The following is a 16,855-nucleotide window of genomic DNA, read 5'->3' on the forward strand; positions in this document are numbered from 1 at the left end:
CGATACGAAAATAAACATTTACTTACCGAAATATCAGAGTCCTTTCAGTGTCTGCTGGTAGAATCAGCCGAAGGTAGAAAACTGGTTAAAACAAGCCAACGGGCAGGAAAACTGTATGTGGTAAATGTTGTGCTGCTGCACCGATAAATAAATCAACAGTTATTATATCAGAATTAATCCAAACGAGGAGAACAGTCTCAGACTGTCAATCAAGTACTCCCGCCCCCTGGCTTCGCAAAACTGTAACGCTCTATAAAAAATTCAATATTGATTTATTTTAAGATCGGCCACCTGATCTCTCATTTTGACCATGAAAACTCACCAAAAAAATGTATGTACAGTCTATGCACCGTACTCTGTTTGGCTCCACACTTGCTGATGACCACTTCCGGTCTCAGAAAATGAAAAAACGGACCTTTTTTCGTTTCTGTCTCTTACTGATTTTACTTTCTTGTTATTCTAAATATAAAACGAAAATCAAAGCATTTTTTAAAAAAATCGTATATCCCTTTTTGATCATGAAAAGGAAAAACGCCTTGTATTTCAATTTTAATTTTTGTATTTTAAAACGAAAATCAAATAACCACTCGTTTTTTGTTTTTCAATGCCCGTTTCAGAACGGAAAATCCAATTGCCAGATCCGTACACGGACCGTCTTCTCCTGGGCTTTTTATAATAGTGGTCACTGTAATAGCCAGATATAATGAGATAATTAGCGACAGTAACTGTAAAATAAGAAACCAATGTATGCAAAATTTTAAATCTTATACTAACAAAGGTTTCAATTTGTCTTTATACTACAATATAGAAGAATTCCTGAAATTCAGTGATGACTTTGACTTTTGCTACCTTTTTATTTTCATTTTACAAATTAGATCAGCCCTATAACAATATTTAGAAGGTCCCCAGCTTCTAATTAATAATTTCTGACTTGTACTGGTTAAAATCTATAATTTCATGGGCTCGTCGAGTGTTTTAATCCAATCTGCGTGTCTGTTGTTTTGTGTGACCATGACTTGCGATTTCTTGTGAAGCATGTGGGTGTTTTCTCGGTCATGTGACTGCTCTGTGTACCGGCTCATAAGTGCTCAGTTTACCCGCAGACACAGCACTATTGAGGCGGTCTCTGCTCCAGACAGCACCGCCGACTCTCTGCGCTCCTCTTCCCATTAACTAAACCTCTGCTCCGGATCAGAGATGGCTCCAACGGCCGCGCTTGTTGCCCTGTTTTCGCTTGTGCTGTCCGGTGTGTCGGCCGGGGTGTTTTTCAACCAGAAACAGCCTTGTTATGTCCGCACACCGAGGAAAGACGACTTTGGACTCAAGTAAGTTGAAAAAAATGTGTGCTTTTCAGTAAAACTTACCTTAAAGTTGTTTAGTTGAAAATAAATCTACAGTAAATAATGTTTTGTCGCTATAACTAGCTAGCTAGCTGACGCTAGCTACAAACAACCGTTGGATACGTTGACTTAGCTTATCAGAAACACCTCCAGGTTGAGTTAAAGGTAACCAACATGTTAGTTTTACACTCAGATGTGATGAATACTCCTAAATATATAACATAAATTGCGAAAAATATGCATGTAAGGAGGAAAAAAGAGCAGCCAGTATGTTCAAATTGATCCAGTCGCGAAATTTTGGTTTCATTTTGCTTGTTTGCGTGAAAAACAATAAGCATTCATCAGACAGTTGACCTCCAGATGTCTTTGTCAACACCACAAATCACGAGTTTTGCAGAACCGCAGGTTGAGGAAGTTACCAGTACTGTAAATACCCTGCAGCTGAGCTGTCAACCCTGAAAGATTTAAAAAAAAAAAGAAGACAAAAACAGGTTTGATGATATGACTTCAGCCCTGCCAGGAAGCAGGTACCAGTAAATCAGAAATGTGAACATCTGGATGGAAACTTTACTCACAGCTACAGTAGCCACCAATCATGTCAGAGAACTAAAAACACAAACACAGTATATTATGAATTATCTCACATTTTATGTGAAGTTGAACTGTCAGTATGCTTGTCAAAATGCTAAATCTAATCCTCTTTAGCTGAATAAAAAACGGTAAAATGAACAGATATTTAGCCTGAAAAATATCACAATCAGTTGATGAGGTAGATACAGATAAGGATATTTGAGATTTTCTGATGTGTAACTACTGCCTAATAGTACTGTGTTAACATGAGCAAACACTTAATAAAGGTCCCTTGAATTTAAAACAGAAAGAACAAGATATGTGCACTGAAAAATAATACTGAGAGTTTTAATTTGACAGCTATGCAACTGTATCACTGTCTCTAAACTACTCAGATGTAGTGTTAACGTTTCCGTGCTGCAGTTCTTGTTACCTGTTGGCTGACATTAACACTAACAGATACTAATACATCTGCGATAAACTAATATTGGCTCAGTTGATTTATCTGGCTGTTAAAACCCTGCAACATGTAGCATGTAAAGTCTGACAGAAGACACGATGTCTTCAGTTGTACTGTGGCTTCAACTCAGCCCAAGTTTGAACAACAGAGTCCAGTAGAGGACAGCTGGACGTCTTTTTAATTCTTGAAGATGCATCACCTGTCATCCAACAGGTTCTAACTAGCTGATAGGGAGGGGCAAGTACTTGTTCTCACCTCCAAATCACATGAGACTCCCTATCAGTCAGTCACCCCATTCTGTTGTGATTAGTTTAAAGAAATAAAAACAAGCCAGAATGTTTTTTCCCCTATAGCAGAATAACGATAGGGTGCAGTTAGCAGAATGTTCTAGATGTGTGAGACTAGAGAAATCATGACCCAAATGACTGTTTTACTGTTCTTCCTCAGCTGGACTTTATAGACATTTTTAAAGAAAGGAAATGAAACAGAAGAGTGAGAAAATAATCTTTGCACAATCTTAATAGACTTTTGTCGAGAACACAAATATAGTTTGCTTTAAGGAAACACAGACAACCCATCAGATTAGAGTTTATCTGTAGCAGCTGATAACAGTTCAGATTAATTTGTAACACTGGAGAAATAATACTTGACTGCTCAAAAATGGTGAGGGAGAGTGTGAGAGCACAAGGCTGTCCTCACGGTGCTTGTTTTGTCCAATTAACAGCCCAAAACCCAAGGATATTTAATTAGCAATGAAACAAAACAAAGTAACAAATGGTTACTTTAAGCAATATATTGATCCACTGGCTGCCTATTTTTCTAATTGTTTCAGTATGTTCACTGGGTTGCTCATGATCTGTCTGTTCACAGGACCGCACCTCGTCCTCATGAGTATTTAAACGTTACTGATCTGCCCAAGGCGTGGGACTGGAGGAACATCGATGGTGTCAACTATGTCAGCACGACCCGCAACCAGCACATTCCCCAGTACTGTGGCTCCTGCTGGGCACACGGAAGCACCAGTGCCATGGCAGGTATGACTCAGATTAGTTCTGTTTGGTGGCTGTGTAGATCAGCAGACAATCACATGACTTTTCAGCCACACATTTTATTTTTATTTTTTTACAAGTATCCTATTCCCACTTCCTCTTTACACAGAAGGACTTTGCTCAACAGAAACTGGTCATTGAGCTTTTTATTTCTCATTTGCAATAAAGCTTCTGCGTTTTTTTCTCTTCAGATCGCATCAACATTAAGCGGAAAGCAGCATGGCCATCTGCCTATCTCTCCGTCCAGCATGTGATCGACTGCGGTGATGCCGGCAGTTGCCATGGAGGAGATCACAGCGGGGTTTGGGAGTACGCTAACAAACATGGGATCCCAGATGAGACCTGCAACAACTATCAGGCTAAAGACCAGAGTAAGTGTCTTTCACTGCACAGTAATAATTAATGACAGTCTGAGTCTGAGCTGTGCATGTTCTGTGTCTCTCTAAAGAGTGCAAGCCCTTCAACGAATGCGGCACCTGTACCACTTTTGGAGTGTGTAATATTGTGAAGAACTACACTCTGTGGAAAGTTGGAGATTTTGGAGCCGTCACCGGGAGAGAGAAGATGATGGCAGAGATTTACGAACGAGGACCGATCAGGTTTGTGACTATTTTTTGCGCTGTTGCAAACATTCACTTACCCACAGTCTGTAAGAAACCGCATCAACCCAGCAGGAAAAAAAAACACAATCTCACACACACAGGGACAAATAGAAAAGGAATGAAAATAATTTTTTTGTCTCTCCCTAAAGGTGTGATCACATTATATTTTCACTGAACAGATTTTCTCCACACCTGCTAACAGAAGCACAGCAATGTGTCTATAAGTGAAAGATCAACTTTGACGTGCAAATCTTTTGGAGTTGAATAGATTGCAGTGAAACACAAAACACACTTGAACTGTTCTGTTTTTAGGCCTAAGTAGAAATTAAGTGTACTATGACATGAAAATAAATGGCTGTATTTTGGCCTTTTCTATGAATCCTCTGAACCCTATAACCCACTAGCAGGTTGGAAAGGCTTGTTTTCTTTTATAAAACTACCAAAATTATACAATTTGTAAGAGCTAGAAGCTGTAAAACAGGAAGAATCATCAGATGTTTCAACAGTCCTTGAACTACTCATCTGCAGTGCAGTGCTGTTGATAAATTGAACCAAATCTAAGCTCAAAATTGTGATATTTCATGTAAGTCATCTTATTTTACTTGCTTTATGTAAAAACTTGCCAAAAATAAACCATCTGTGTTCACAGGGTCCTGTAAAAAAATAAAAAATGTGCACTCCTTAAAACAACACAGAAGCCATGATTAATTCAGCTGCGACCAATAGTCACGTGACAGATATTCTGACACTATTCAGCTGAACTGCAGGCAGTGTTTACACAGAGCAGATAGGAGACAAAGATGGAGACAAATAAAAGTGTCTGGTGTAAAATATCTAGATAATGTAGAACCCTCATTTTTTTTTTACAGTATTGCTAGCACCTGTGGCCACTTGCTGTATGAGCTCATTGCAGGTTTTGTTGGTGTCCTGTCCTTCACTTTTAAATAAAATGATCTGCATCTGCACCAAATTTGAAGGATTCTCTTCCCCAAAGTTTCATGAAATTTGGCCTGGGTGTTTTTGAGTAGTTCTGCTGACAGACAAATAAATGTCATTTTGGCAGAGGAAAAGTAGTTTGGATATTCTAAATGAATGTTCTAACTTCTATGTCTCCTACTTCTTTTAAAGAAACCTATGAATGCAAGACTGCAGCACAAAAAAACCTGAGTAGTAAAGTGGGAAGAAAATGTTCAGTGAATTCTACCAGTGTACAAAACCTCTGAATTAGAGAATCTGCAGCTTAGAATTCTTAACGTCACTTTCAACATTCGGCCTGCACATTTACCAGAGAGAGGAACTAACCTGTGGTGTTTGTTTCTTGCAGCTGTGGGATTATGGCCACAGACAAGCTGGATGCGTACACTGGAGGTCTGTACTCTGAATACCAGGACGAAGCTTACATCAACCACATTGTGTCCGTGGCAGGTTGGGGAGTAGAGAACGGCGTTGAATACTGGATCGTACGCAACTCCTGGGGAGAGCCATGGGTGAGTCTTCATCAAACAAAAAAAAAATCTCACACATTGATGGTAATAAAAATAAATATCCTGTTTTCCGAAAGATGGCTGGCAGAATTGTCTGCTTGCTAGTTATTGTACGAGTTACTTTAATTTTAATTCATAAAAATGTTTCACAGAAAGAAATGTCAGTTTAAGTGAACCTTTCCAGTTTATAAAGGCAAGAGATTACATTTTTGTTTTCTCAGAGATCAGCTCTAGTATTTTTCGGTAATGTCAGGACTAAGTAATAAATGCTCAGAGATAAAGTTAGAGGAAAAACACTCCATCATGAGTAAGCAACTTCCTGCTAGATAGGATTATAATATAGCTAGATCTCATTCTACTTTGTCCACTTAAAACCAGTGAGAAGATCACAGACACAGCAGAGAGAAATCTGTCCTGTAAACTAACCTATCCCACTGCAATTTACATAAATTGACAAAGAGAAGAACTCTAAAAATGTCAACATCATTTCATTTCCTTCAATCAGTTCAATATGTTTTAATCCTCTAAGATCATAACTTTAACTGGTGTTTGATCTAAGCAGTAGCCTTTGTGCAAAACCTTAACCCAAAACATTCACAGCAATGTAAATGATGTGATTCCTAAATACGTCCAATCCAGGACTTCAGCTGTAGATATTCATTAATCTGCAGATTATATTCTCAATCAATGAATTTCCCACTATTTTCTTTCTGGCCATGGGGACATCTTTTAAAAACCTTTTTTTTTGTTCAACTAATATTGAAAGACTCAAGAATATTAAACACACTGTTATTACATTCCACAAAGAACTTCCTTATTTGAAGCTGCAACTGGACAAAGTTTGGCATCACGGTTTGAAAACTGGCTAGAATAGCTGCTAATTAATTTCTCCCCTCTCCTCAGGGTGAGAAGGGCTGGCTCAGGATCGTGACCAGCGCCTACAAGGGAGGCAGCGGCAGCAAGTACAACCTGGCGGTGGAGGAGGACTGCATGTACGGAGACCCAGTTGTCCCTAAAGCCTACCTCTAGAGGACCTGGGTGTCAGGTCGTCACGGCACTCTGATGTCTTCCTATCTAAGCTAGAGGGAAGCTTTTTATATATATACAATGCTGAAAAGGGAATAAGTTCAGGTTTTTATTTTTTACAGAGTTATTTTTTAATTTGTCATCAGTGCCGAGGTCTTCCAGCTGGATATCAGACCAGTTTACGTTGATGCAGATTATCAGATTTTTAGCATAATTAGGTCTTCAGGCTGTTGAACAGTCAGATACTTTCAAATGTTTGTATCAGTGCATTTATGTGCTTAAGGAAAATTCAAGCACTGCATGCTGAATAGCCATTATAGGCACCGAAAAGATCCACTTCAGTTTGCAACACCAACAGAATACAGACTATTTTTTAATTTTTTTTTAATTTGTAAATGACTCAGCCAAAGACACAGTGATTAGTTTGTCCTGCGCTGCTCTGACACTGGATATTTTCAGTGCGTGGTATCAAACTACTGACTATTGCACTACAAAGCAGTAGAGGATTTCTACATTAAAAACTGAAACAGGATCTACTTTAATTGTGCCTTATATACACTTGACATCAAGTACAGATTATTAATTTGCAGCTTGTTTTCACGCTGAGGAATTTACACCAGAAATGTTGCAATGAATGAAATATGCGGCAATAAAATAATAAACACTTTAAAGTGATGCTTCACACATCTGTTCTTTGAGTCTCCATCCTCTGGGCTGAAACGTGGTTAGAATAAAAGGGTAGTTTGTTCCTTCACAAAGGAATTTCATTGGTCACATGATTGTAAAGCAAAAGTTCAACGATGTTTGAAGCTTGCTAGGCTACTTTGCAGCCTACTTATGTTTTCCACTGTTCCTCTACTGCCTATATGCAAAACAAATTGTAATAACCACAATTTCTTATAACTGTCAAAGGTTTGTGGAGCTGCACATACTATTAATTTTCAAGTATCTAGTTTTGTGCTGTTGGCTGTGTCGTGTATAAAACTGTACATTCTGTGGGTTTACACTTCTTGAATACACACTGACATCAGATAAGGTGGCTATTTTAAACTATGAAGTTGAAAGAGGAAGTAACAATGGACGGGGTTATATTGTGTGAAGCCAGTTCCATAATGGGAAATTATTTTGACTGCTGTGTCGTTGACCGGTTACTAGGTTTACACACTGCAGGATGTCGGTAAATTTTTAATTACAATCAGAAAAATTACCATTAAAAAAAATCTTTTCATAAGTGTGTTTGAATTAAAGTCAAAAATGCACAAAAACATCTTTAGCTTTTTGTTTTAAAACAGCTTGAACCAACATAAAATATAGAGAATCAAATATACAGGTGAAAAAGAAACCTTTAGCTGCATCTTCAGAGGCTTTCCCATCGACCAGTCCATCTCATGTCATGTCGTCCAATCGGCTCGGTGACATTTACCTTTTTGTTGCTGCAACAGAATCCATTCTCCACTCACTTGGTCAAAACTGAAATGTCCGTCTCCAAAGTGTATGCTTCAGTATCAAGCAGATCCTGTGTTTATCACCGAGATAACTGCTCTTCCGTCTCCTTTAGGTCTTTCTTCTACAGTCTCCCACGAGACCGTTTTCAGCAGCGTTTCCACGTCAATTAATCATAATGAAGTTTGACTTGCAATGAGCTGAAAAGTAAATCACCAACACATTAGTGCCTAAAGAAGATGAGGATAGGAAGTTTTTAGATTTAACCTCCACTATGTTGTTTGATGTTCTAGAGAACTAACCTCAACATTCGCCTTGAAAAAATATATATCTTTACAAAATCTGCAAAGATACAGCACTATTCAGAACCTCAAACTAAAAACAGAATTATCAGATTTTTAACTTTCTGACAGTCCTTGAACTACTCATCTTTGAGATTCTGTTTGGTTCAAAAACGTCAGTCAAATGTAGCCAAAATCACTTCATTTTAAATGTCTCATAAAAATCCACCCAAAATAGGTTGTTTGCTCTGACCAGGTTCTGTAAAACCAAAAACATCTGTAGTATGTAGAGTTTTCTTATTCTTTATTTTTTTCCCCAAGTACTGATACCACCTGTGTTCACTGGGAAAACATGTTGTACATATTGATTTTAGAATAGGTAATCAAAAAAAGTTCACTTTTGGTTTTTCTTTTTTTGTTAAGATTTATGGCATAAATATACAGGTCTTCACATGAATTTCACACATTGATTTTCTAACTGTAATTGTGCAGAAAAATGCCCAGAAAGTGCTTTGAGGTTCAGAGGGTTCAAAGACTGTGCGTGGAAATAATCAGTACATTGTAAATTTTGCTCTGTCTATAGAGTACAGTGATCCCCCGTCTACTGGGCGGGTTACGTTCCAGACCCCTCCGCGATAGACGAAAATCCGCAAAGTAGCGACCATATTTATTTTATTATTTATATATATTTTAGGGCTTTATAAACCCTCTCCACACACTGCAGAGCAACACTATGTGCAGCGATCACACGTCTATGTGAAATGGGCAAGGCGAGATGCTGAATGATGCTACGGTTGTTGAGCCAATCAGCACCCAGCGCTGTACACTACCCATTTTAATTTCATTAAATATTCTTTTAATATGTTTTAATTATTATTTTATATCTATTTTTAATATTGGTTTAGTTTTTTAGGCTAGAAAATGCTTATTTTACTGCAAAAATAATTAAAATAATGTAGCAGTCGCAGAGCTGTGACTGAACTGTTGTGCTGCAACACACCATGGAGGTTCGGGGTGTTGGATGTTTAAATGTCATTATTGTGGTTTATGTTTGTGTTACAGTGTTATTAGTGTTTGTGTTTTATTGTGTTTTTGTGGTTTAGACAGCCTAGTTAGTTTGGTTAAGTGTTATGTTGTCAGGACCGTGGGTGTGAAGTGTGTGTTTGATGACTCCCTGCCACGTTTCCACTAATGCTGCTCTCTGTGTCTGTTAAAATAAAAGCACCTGTCAGTTGCAGAATGCCGAAAGGACAGATATCCTTTCTCCAGTGTTATTTTTCAACGCAGCTCACCACAATAATGACTATATAAAAATACCTATATACCGCAAAATCCCGCAATATGGTAAAAAATCTGCGATACCAAATGCAATTTAAAAATTCAGACCACGAACAGTGAACCGTGATGTGGCGAGGGACCACTGTACATCTGTGCTTCAAGTGTTAGTTTGTCACTTACCAATGAACTCAGCAACAGGATCATGCTCTCCCTCTGTGCGGATTGTTCCTGCAATGCTGTCGTTCTCCAGGATGGGCAAGAAGAGCTGAACAAAGTCTGACGTGTACGGAGGCGCAATCACGTCCAGCACCTTTAAGAGAAACGGTTCGTGCTGAGCTTTGTTTGAAAAGGTAAGTATTCCAAGTCAGGCATGTAAGCCACAGATCACTGTATTTCACACACTTTATCTTGTCACCTCTAATCAAGATGAAAAAAGCAGTTTTTAACCTCAGTGACAAAATATCTGATGAGGGAGATGTCTGTGTTGAGTTTTTCTAGACACTTGCGAATGTAACCGACGACAGGCAGGACGTAGCCGCGACTCAGCAGATGAACCATTCTGTCCAGCAGAGTCTTCTTCAGCTCCAACTACAGGAGAAATAAAACCAGCTCGCTGTCAGCTTTGAGTTGCACCTCACAGGCTTCTGTTCAAAGCTGAAATGAGAAGGTTTAAAGTAACACAAAAGCCGACCTGCTCCATGACGTCCAGCTGAGAGTGCTCCGTCTCAAAGAGCTTGATGAGCAGCTGGAGGACCTGCGGGTGCAGCAGCTGATGGCACGTGCAGATCTGTGCAGAGGAAAAAGTCATGTTTAAACTTTACTGCTGCCTTAACAAGGGTTAAAAGCGGAACTTTAATTTTGTAGAAATGTCGTACCTCATCCAGTAAAGCTAAGTGGACTGGAGTGTGATCTGTCTGGAGCTGGAAGTACCGCGGCTCAGACACTGTCCAGTCCACCCACTTCAAAACTCCCATAGCAACTACTGGAAACCTGAAAACACAATCATACATCAACAGGCTCAGGGAGGAGGTCTGTGACATCAGGCTTTAACCTTTATTGAGTACTGATTATAATGCTTCCACAGCAGGAAGAATCAAAAAAGTACCGGTCATTACAGTTATCGCTTCAAATTCATAATGGTTATGTATTTGCTGTTAGAGCTACATATAAAGTCTTACTTTGTTCTGTCAACAAACTGCTATTTTAATCTCAGGTGACCTGTTAAACATCTTACATTACCAGCTTAAAAATAAAAATAATAATAATAATGCACATCAGTTTCAGGTACTGACATATTCAAATGTCTTTTTGATTTAGCAAAAAATCCAAGACCCAAACGTATTTAGTTTAATAACAATATAAGTCTAATAAACAACCTGAAATGTACATTTAGAGGAACCTGGCCGTCCACTCACCTGATGCACTGATACAAAGTGCCGAGTTCAGCCACCAGCTCTGTAGCTCCTTTGTTCTCATTGCAGCACAGGTTGTGCACAGTCTCTATGGCCTTGGAGGTGGACTTCAGCTCGTCTTTATTGATGTTGACTCGCTTGTTCTGGGGTTGAATTAAAAAAAAAATAAAATAAAAAAAGTAGTTTACCACACCTCAAATTTAGTTTAACTACCATGCAACAGGTGCACACAATTCAGCCAGCATGTGTTTTAAATTAGATTACAACAACACATTTATATCATTATATGAGCAGATTTCAATATTTCACCATCATTGTTTTCTGTACCTTTTTCCATGTCTCAACCACACTGGCAGCATAGGCCAAGATGTGGATGTATTTGTGTTTATGGTCTTGGTTGATCTTTGATCCAGGCTTAAAAAGTGACTGCATGAACAGGTCTAGGAAGGCAGGCACTCTGATCTAAAGACGAGAAAGTTTAATATTTCAATTAACAGCACCTTAACAAGCCTTAAACAACAGGATGAAGGCAGTTTTAATCTCACCAGCTCCACAGGAGGAGGGTCCATGCTGCTGAACATTTTGAACAGAACTGTAATATCAGCAGGATTCAGGGCCCCTTTGGACAACATGGCTCCCAGCGCCTGGCAGGCTCGAGGATAAGCTGCTGCCGTACCGAGCGCCAGAGTTATCTGACTGGCATCATGACCTCTGCGACAAAAAACACAACCAAAGAGTTAACATCAACAGTGATGTTTGTTATCTACATAGAACCCAACCAGTGTACTTCCGTTTATTCACACGTATCTGTATGTCTTGAACTTGCATCTCAAAAAATGGCCCTTTTTGGTTTTAACAATCCAGGCAGAAGATAATTTTTATACCACTTGGAATGGACATTTAAATTTTTATTCCCCAACATCTCTGACATAACTCTAACGTTACGCAGTTCATTTAATCTACCTCATCAGTTTAACCCCATGAAACTAAAGAGGACTGTTATGTCAGACTAATAGATTCCCACTGAATGATAGACAACAGTACCTCTCATGCGCAGACTTTTGCACCTCCTGACCGATTCTACGAACAGCTGATCCTCCCTGATCCTCCTGTGCAAGGATGGACATCATGGCCTGAGCAAAGAGGTAGGTGTGCTCGCCGTGACACACCATCTTCTGCATGAACGAGGAGGAAACGATTCAGCATAGATCATATTGCAAAAACTACAAAAATGTGTTCAGTTATTTCTGCAATTTCCTGATTTAACAATGAAATGTATTAGCTTAGAGTACAAAGGATTTAATTTTTAGACGGAACCAGATTTAGAAAGTGCTTTTAAATCCTCACTGTAAATTAACAGCAACCATAAAGTTATCTCCAGCAGTACTTATACTTAATAGCACTTAATAGAACAGAGACATCAAGTAAGCCTCACAGCAAACTCTGGCAGGTTCTTCTCCAGGTTTTCTTCTCCTCCGTCCAGCAGTGTGGCCAAAGACGTCCTCAACACCCGAGAGAAAACCTCCAGCTGCTGACATGCTGTAGACACACTGGTGATTTCGCCCTGGTAACCCGCATCTGAGATGAGCTTAACACACACAAAAACACAAAACTGAAGAGAGGCATCAGCAATCCAATAAATCTGCCAAAGCATTCTGCTGTAAAATATTCTATTGTACTTTTTATCAAAAAGAAAAACAAAATAATTAAATTTCCAGTGATTCTGAGAAACCCTAATTCAGTTATTTGCATGCACTGTCAGATAAAATATAAATTACTTATAGAATATTAGCAAAATTAGAAGAAATTTTAAAGAAAATCAGCTCGCTGGTCATTTAAGTGACTGTTGAAGTGCGAACATAGCTTAAATTTATCTCATGATGTAAGTAAATTGAATTAACTAGGACAAATAAGCAAAGAAAAAATAGTTCAACCTTCAATAAATCTGCACTATATATTCACATTTTAAACTTCTGGACAAGGCGCTGCACTACAGTTATACCTTTACAGTGAAGTTGAGCATCAGGCAGTCGGGGTGAGCCTCTGCCAGCTTATAGAAAAGATCTCTCCATGTTGTGTGTGCTATCATCTGCTCGAGCCAAGCAGGAGTCTAAAGACACAGGACACAGGATGGATTAGTGCACTTACATTAAACATGCTCACAGTTATTTTTTAATCATAAAATGAGTGTGTAGAAATCTCACCTCTCCCTCAACAGTGAAGATGGAATCAGCTTTCTGGGGGTCAAAGTGCTTAATCAGGAGACTTTTGAGGTGATTTTCTACGCGCTCTTGGACCTGAGCTGGCTCTACACCTGCAGACAAAATAATGAAATTGCAGACAAATGAAAAGTCTCTGCTAATCACACGATGCAAGCTTTCTGAGACAATAATGATGAGATGACTAGTCTGCTTCCTACCCATCTGGATGAGCCACTCAGCCAGCAGATTGACAGTCTGAGCCACAGCAGAGTAGTTTTCAGAGAGAAGCTGGATGACATGTTCTGGAGAGCCACCTGCTTGGAAATACCTGCAACATGCAATTACCTTGATGACTCAAGCGTCAAAACACAGTCATCCTGTGCAGTTTGCTGGTGCCAGGTCACACAGGTATTTTCGAGTCTTGTTCTCATTTGGCATTGATGGTATAGATGCAGAAATCTGAAAACATAAGCTGAGAGATGCTCACGTTTTGAGGGTGTTGAAGATGGCAGGCTCCATGATGTAATCCCTACTGGAGAATTTCTGCAGACAATCTTCTTGGATTTTCCCATCATTTTCTCCTTCACCATAACCATCCTCCTGAAAGATACATTCATGCAAATGTTAATTCTACTGTAGTGATAAAAACACACTGTTCTTGTCTATATTTGCATCCAGTAAATTTTAGGAGTAAACTAAGGTTGAATATGCAAAAAATAAAAAAATAAATCTTATTGTTGTTACTTTGACAGACATTGTGACTTGATTCATGATTTCAATGGGAATGGTGGTTTGTTCAGTTTGTTTCCAATGAAGAAAAAAAAACATAAAAATTAGGATGTAATTTTTGCTTCAGTCTGTAATACTCTGCAGTCTGTTCCTGGAGAACATCATTGCAGATTGAGGTGTCTCTGTAAGGTTTAGTATGTTATGACACACATAAAAAAACTGTAGCTCCTGCAAGTTGTATATTGCACTTTACATATTGAGTTTTAGATAATATTCCAAATAACTCTTCAGCCTAAGAGTGAACACAACAAGCTTTTCATGTCGTCATAAGAGTTTGTGCAGGCTGTATAATGTGACAAATTTATTTCATGCCCCAGTGATCATCAGATTTAAAGCTACCAAAAAGTACAATACTGCTCTGTGTTTCGGTTCAATCACTGGATAAAAAGTATATCAAATGACCACACTGTGAGCTTTTTTTTCCCCATTCACTGTAACGTCAATTTGCCATTTCTAATTGACATGTTCAGTTCACTGCTCCTAGATTTAACTTATCCTTAATGAACTGTACTGTGTCGGTTAGTGTATTAAACACAGCTTGGTTGTGTTTCGTTAACCTATCATGAAGTCATTCATTAACACGGCAACTAATAATTACTTTAATTGTCATTTCCTTCATCTAAAGCTGTTGTTTTTTTAATAAACAGATTAGTTGTTTGGTCTTTAAAATGTGAGAAATAGTGAAAAGTATCTTTTGAAAACCCAAAACAATGCCCTCAAATGTTATATTTTTGTCCACAACCCAAAGATATTCAGATTACTGATGTCCTCCTCTATGTATTACGTTACATAGAGAAGGAAATAAGCCAGAAAATATTCAAATTTAAGAGGCTGAAATGAGAGAACTCAGATGCTTATGTTTTTAAAAAGGTCACTCAAACCGATTAATTGATTATCACAATAGTTAATTAGTAGCTACTATTAGGTAATAGTGAAAGCAATCAATTTAATGTTAGTTGTTCAATTGTTGCACCTCTCTTTCTGATCTACAGCATCAAGATTTACCTGAACACTCTATTATAACTATATGTAGCTCAAAATTGATTGAATCAGTAAGTTATATGGCAGGGGGGAAAAAAAGCAAAACTTCAACCAGGAGAGTGTGATGTGATTAGTAAGTTAACGTGCAATTTTAACTGCACCGTCCACCAGCTGTGTGGTTAGTTAGCCTGTAGCTGCTAACGAAGCAGGTAAACTACCCTGACTTCAAACCCTGCATGACATCTGAAAACAACTAAACTCATCCTTCTTTGCACATTAACTCGCTGTTATCTGAACACTAATGAACGGCTGTCACAACAAATCAGCCGTTGCTGTAGCTGCAGCTAAGCTAACGCCGCCGGGCTAACTAACCGTCAGAGAGCCAGAGAGCAACAAGTCTAATCTCACCAGGCTTCCCTCCGTGCCCTCCCAGTCTCCGCTGCCGCTGTAATATTCCTCGTCCATGGTGACGGGAAAGAAGAGACCCCGAACTCTTTACAACAACCCCAGCTGCACGTTTTAAGTGCTCCCGTGACTTGTTTTACCGCTGCTGATGCTGAGCGGCCGAGGATGCATGAAGTGGCTAGCTTGTTTAGCGAGCAGGCTAACAACAACAGGAGGAAAATGGCGAGCTACAGGCCACGCCCACTTCCGTAAGCCCCCGTACCCTGAACTCTGACTGTCAGGTGGAACCATCGACTGAAGAAGACTAACAACTATTTAAGGTTTGTTCAGTTTAGTTCACTAACTTGAAGTTGTTCAGCCTGTAACGTAAAGAAAAACTAATAGAACAATGATTTAACCGAATATTGTTAAAAGCCAAGCTTCTTAATATCTACATTAAAAACAAGAGGGAGACAATGAAGCTAGATGGATATATACTATACTGGACAGCTGGATTTTAATGGAATTTTACAGTAAATCAAATATCAATATACCTAGCTAAAACTAGAGAGGTGCGTCTGATAGCTAATAAAATAACATTAATATTGCAAATTTATGTATTTATTAAGGTTACGATCCTACAGTAAATTCAATTTAATAATTGTAATGTTAGGATAAAAACCCGACAAAATTATTTAAAAATGTGAATTCACCTGACTTGCATGAATAATACAGTTAAGACCCAACAGAAATTAGAGAGATTTACGTTATTAATATAAAACAAAAGTTAAAACCCAACAAAAATGTACATGGAAAACCCATTAAATACAAATATTCCAGCATATTGGTGACAGTGGAGAGGAATAACTTCCTTTTTACAGGAGGAGACTTCCAGCAGAACCAGGCTCTGGGAGGGCAGACATCTGCCTGGACTGGTTGGGGTGAAAGTAAATGGGAGAGAGAAAAGGAAAACGGAGACAAAGACAAAACAAACTAGAGAACATAAAGAATAGACAAGTTGGAGGGGCCAGTAACTGCAGATCTGACCTGTGCAGCTGCTGCAGAGAGCACAAAATACAAACTACAATAGAGAAGACACAAAGTTAATAATATGCTATAGCGTATAAAAATGCGTGAAGGAAGTAAAGTGGAAGGGCGATAAAAATCAAAGAGTATAAAAATAACATGGACAAAACCTGTCACACATTACAAACTTCAGTCTTTATCACTGAGTATTAACAATACCTCTCTGTTTTTAACAATAAATAAACACCGTAAGCTTCAAAATGGAAGCATTTACTGCAGGTTTGTTGTGTTAAGCTGCATTAGTGTTAACAAAGTGTATCTAATACAGTGGCAACGAGGTAAAACACTCTGTAATACAATCTGAATAACAACCTTGCTGGGAGCAGTAAAACCACTTAAAAAGATGTAGGGATGTGCAAATGCATACACATATACAGTGCTAATTACTCTAAATTAATAAAGACATCTTTTCATTTGTAGAACTCGTCTCTCCACATCCAAATGTTGCAGCCGGGCAAGTCAGAGAGAA

General features: G+C 38.6%; 2 protein-coding genes across 2 annotated transcripts; one reads left to right on the forward strand and one right to left on the reverse strand.

Moving 5' to 3' along the window:
* Window positions 1–1,072: 1,072 nt before the first annotated feature.
* ctsz (cathepsin Z) lies at window positions 1,073–7,206 on the forward strand. The gene is made up of 6 exons (XM_023287138.3): window positions 1,073–1,325; window positions 3,241–3,404; window positions 3,611–3,790; window positions 3,868–4,018; window positions 5,346–5,508; window positions 6,409–7,206. The coding sequence occupies exons 1-6, from the start codon at window positions 1,198–1,200 to the stop codon at window positions 6,532–6,534; spliced, it is 912 nt and encodes a 303-aa protein (XP_023142906.1). The 5' UTR covers window positions 1,073–1,197; the 3' UTR covers window positions 6,535–7,206.
* Window positions 7,207–7,703: 497 nt separating this feature from the next.
* On the reverse strand, window positions 7,704–15,527 carry nelfcd (negative elongation factor complex member C/D). The gene is made up of 15 exons (XM_023287137.3): window positions 15,325–15,527; window positions 13,634–13,746; window positions 13,365–13,474; window positions 13,150–13,259; window positions 12,948–13,055; window positions 12,381–12,533; window positions 11,990–12,120; window positions 11,491–11,656; window positions 11,273–11,407; window positions 10,949–11,088; window positions 10,409–10,523; window positions 10,225–10,320; window positions 9,981–10,121; window positions 9,714–9,843; window positions 7,704–8,174 (listed from the first exon to the last, which is right to left on the reverse strand). Exons 1-15 carry the CDS (start codon window positions 15,379–15,381, stop codon window positions 8,140–8,142), a joined length of 1,740 nt encoding a protein of 579 aa, XP_023142905.1. The 5' UTR covers window positions 15,382–15,527; the 3' UTR covers window positions 7,704–8,139.
* Window positions 15,528–16,855: the final 1,328 nt, after the last annotated feature.

This window comes from Amphiprion ocellaris, chromosome 5 (assembly GCF_022539595.1).
Source record: "Amphiprion ocellaris isolate individual 3 ecotype Okinawa chromosome 5, ASM2253959v1, whole genome shotgun sequence".
Classification (NCBI taxonomy): domain Eukaryota; kingdom Metazoa; phylum Chordata; class Actinopteri; family Pomacentridae; genus Amphiprion; species Amphiprion ocellaris.

Bases quoted from the DNA above. Each gene is read 5' to 3' on its own strand.
- ctsz (XM_023287138.3), top strand. From the start codon at position 1,198: ATGGCTCCAACGGCCGCGCTTGTTGCCCTGTTTTCGCTTGTGCTGTCC. The intron at 3,791-3,867 runs GTAAGTGTCTTT...GTCTCTCTAAAG, and splicing joins CTATCAGGCTAAAGACCAGA to AGTGCAAGCCCTTCAACGAA. The intron at 4,019-5,345 runs GTTTGTGACTAT...TGTTTCTTGCAG, and splicing joins TACGAACGAGGACCGATCAG to CTGTGGGATTATGGCCACAG.
- nelfcd (XM_023287137.3), bottom strand. From the start codon at position 15,381: ATGGACGAGGAATATTACAGCGGCAGCGGAGACTGGGAGGGCACGGAG. The intron at 12,534-12,947 runs GTATAACTGTAG...GTGTGTGTTAAG, and splicing joins TGCTCAACTTCACTGTAAAG to CTCATCTCAGATGCGGGTTA. The intron at 12,121-12,380 runs GTGAGGCTTACT...TCGTTCATGCAG, and splicing joins AGAACCTGCCAGAGTTTGCT to AAGATGGTGTGTCACGGCGA.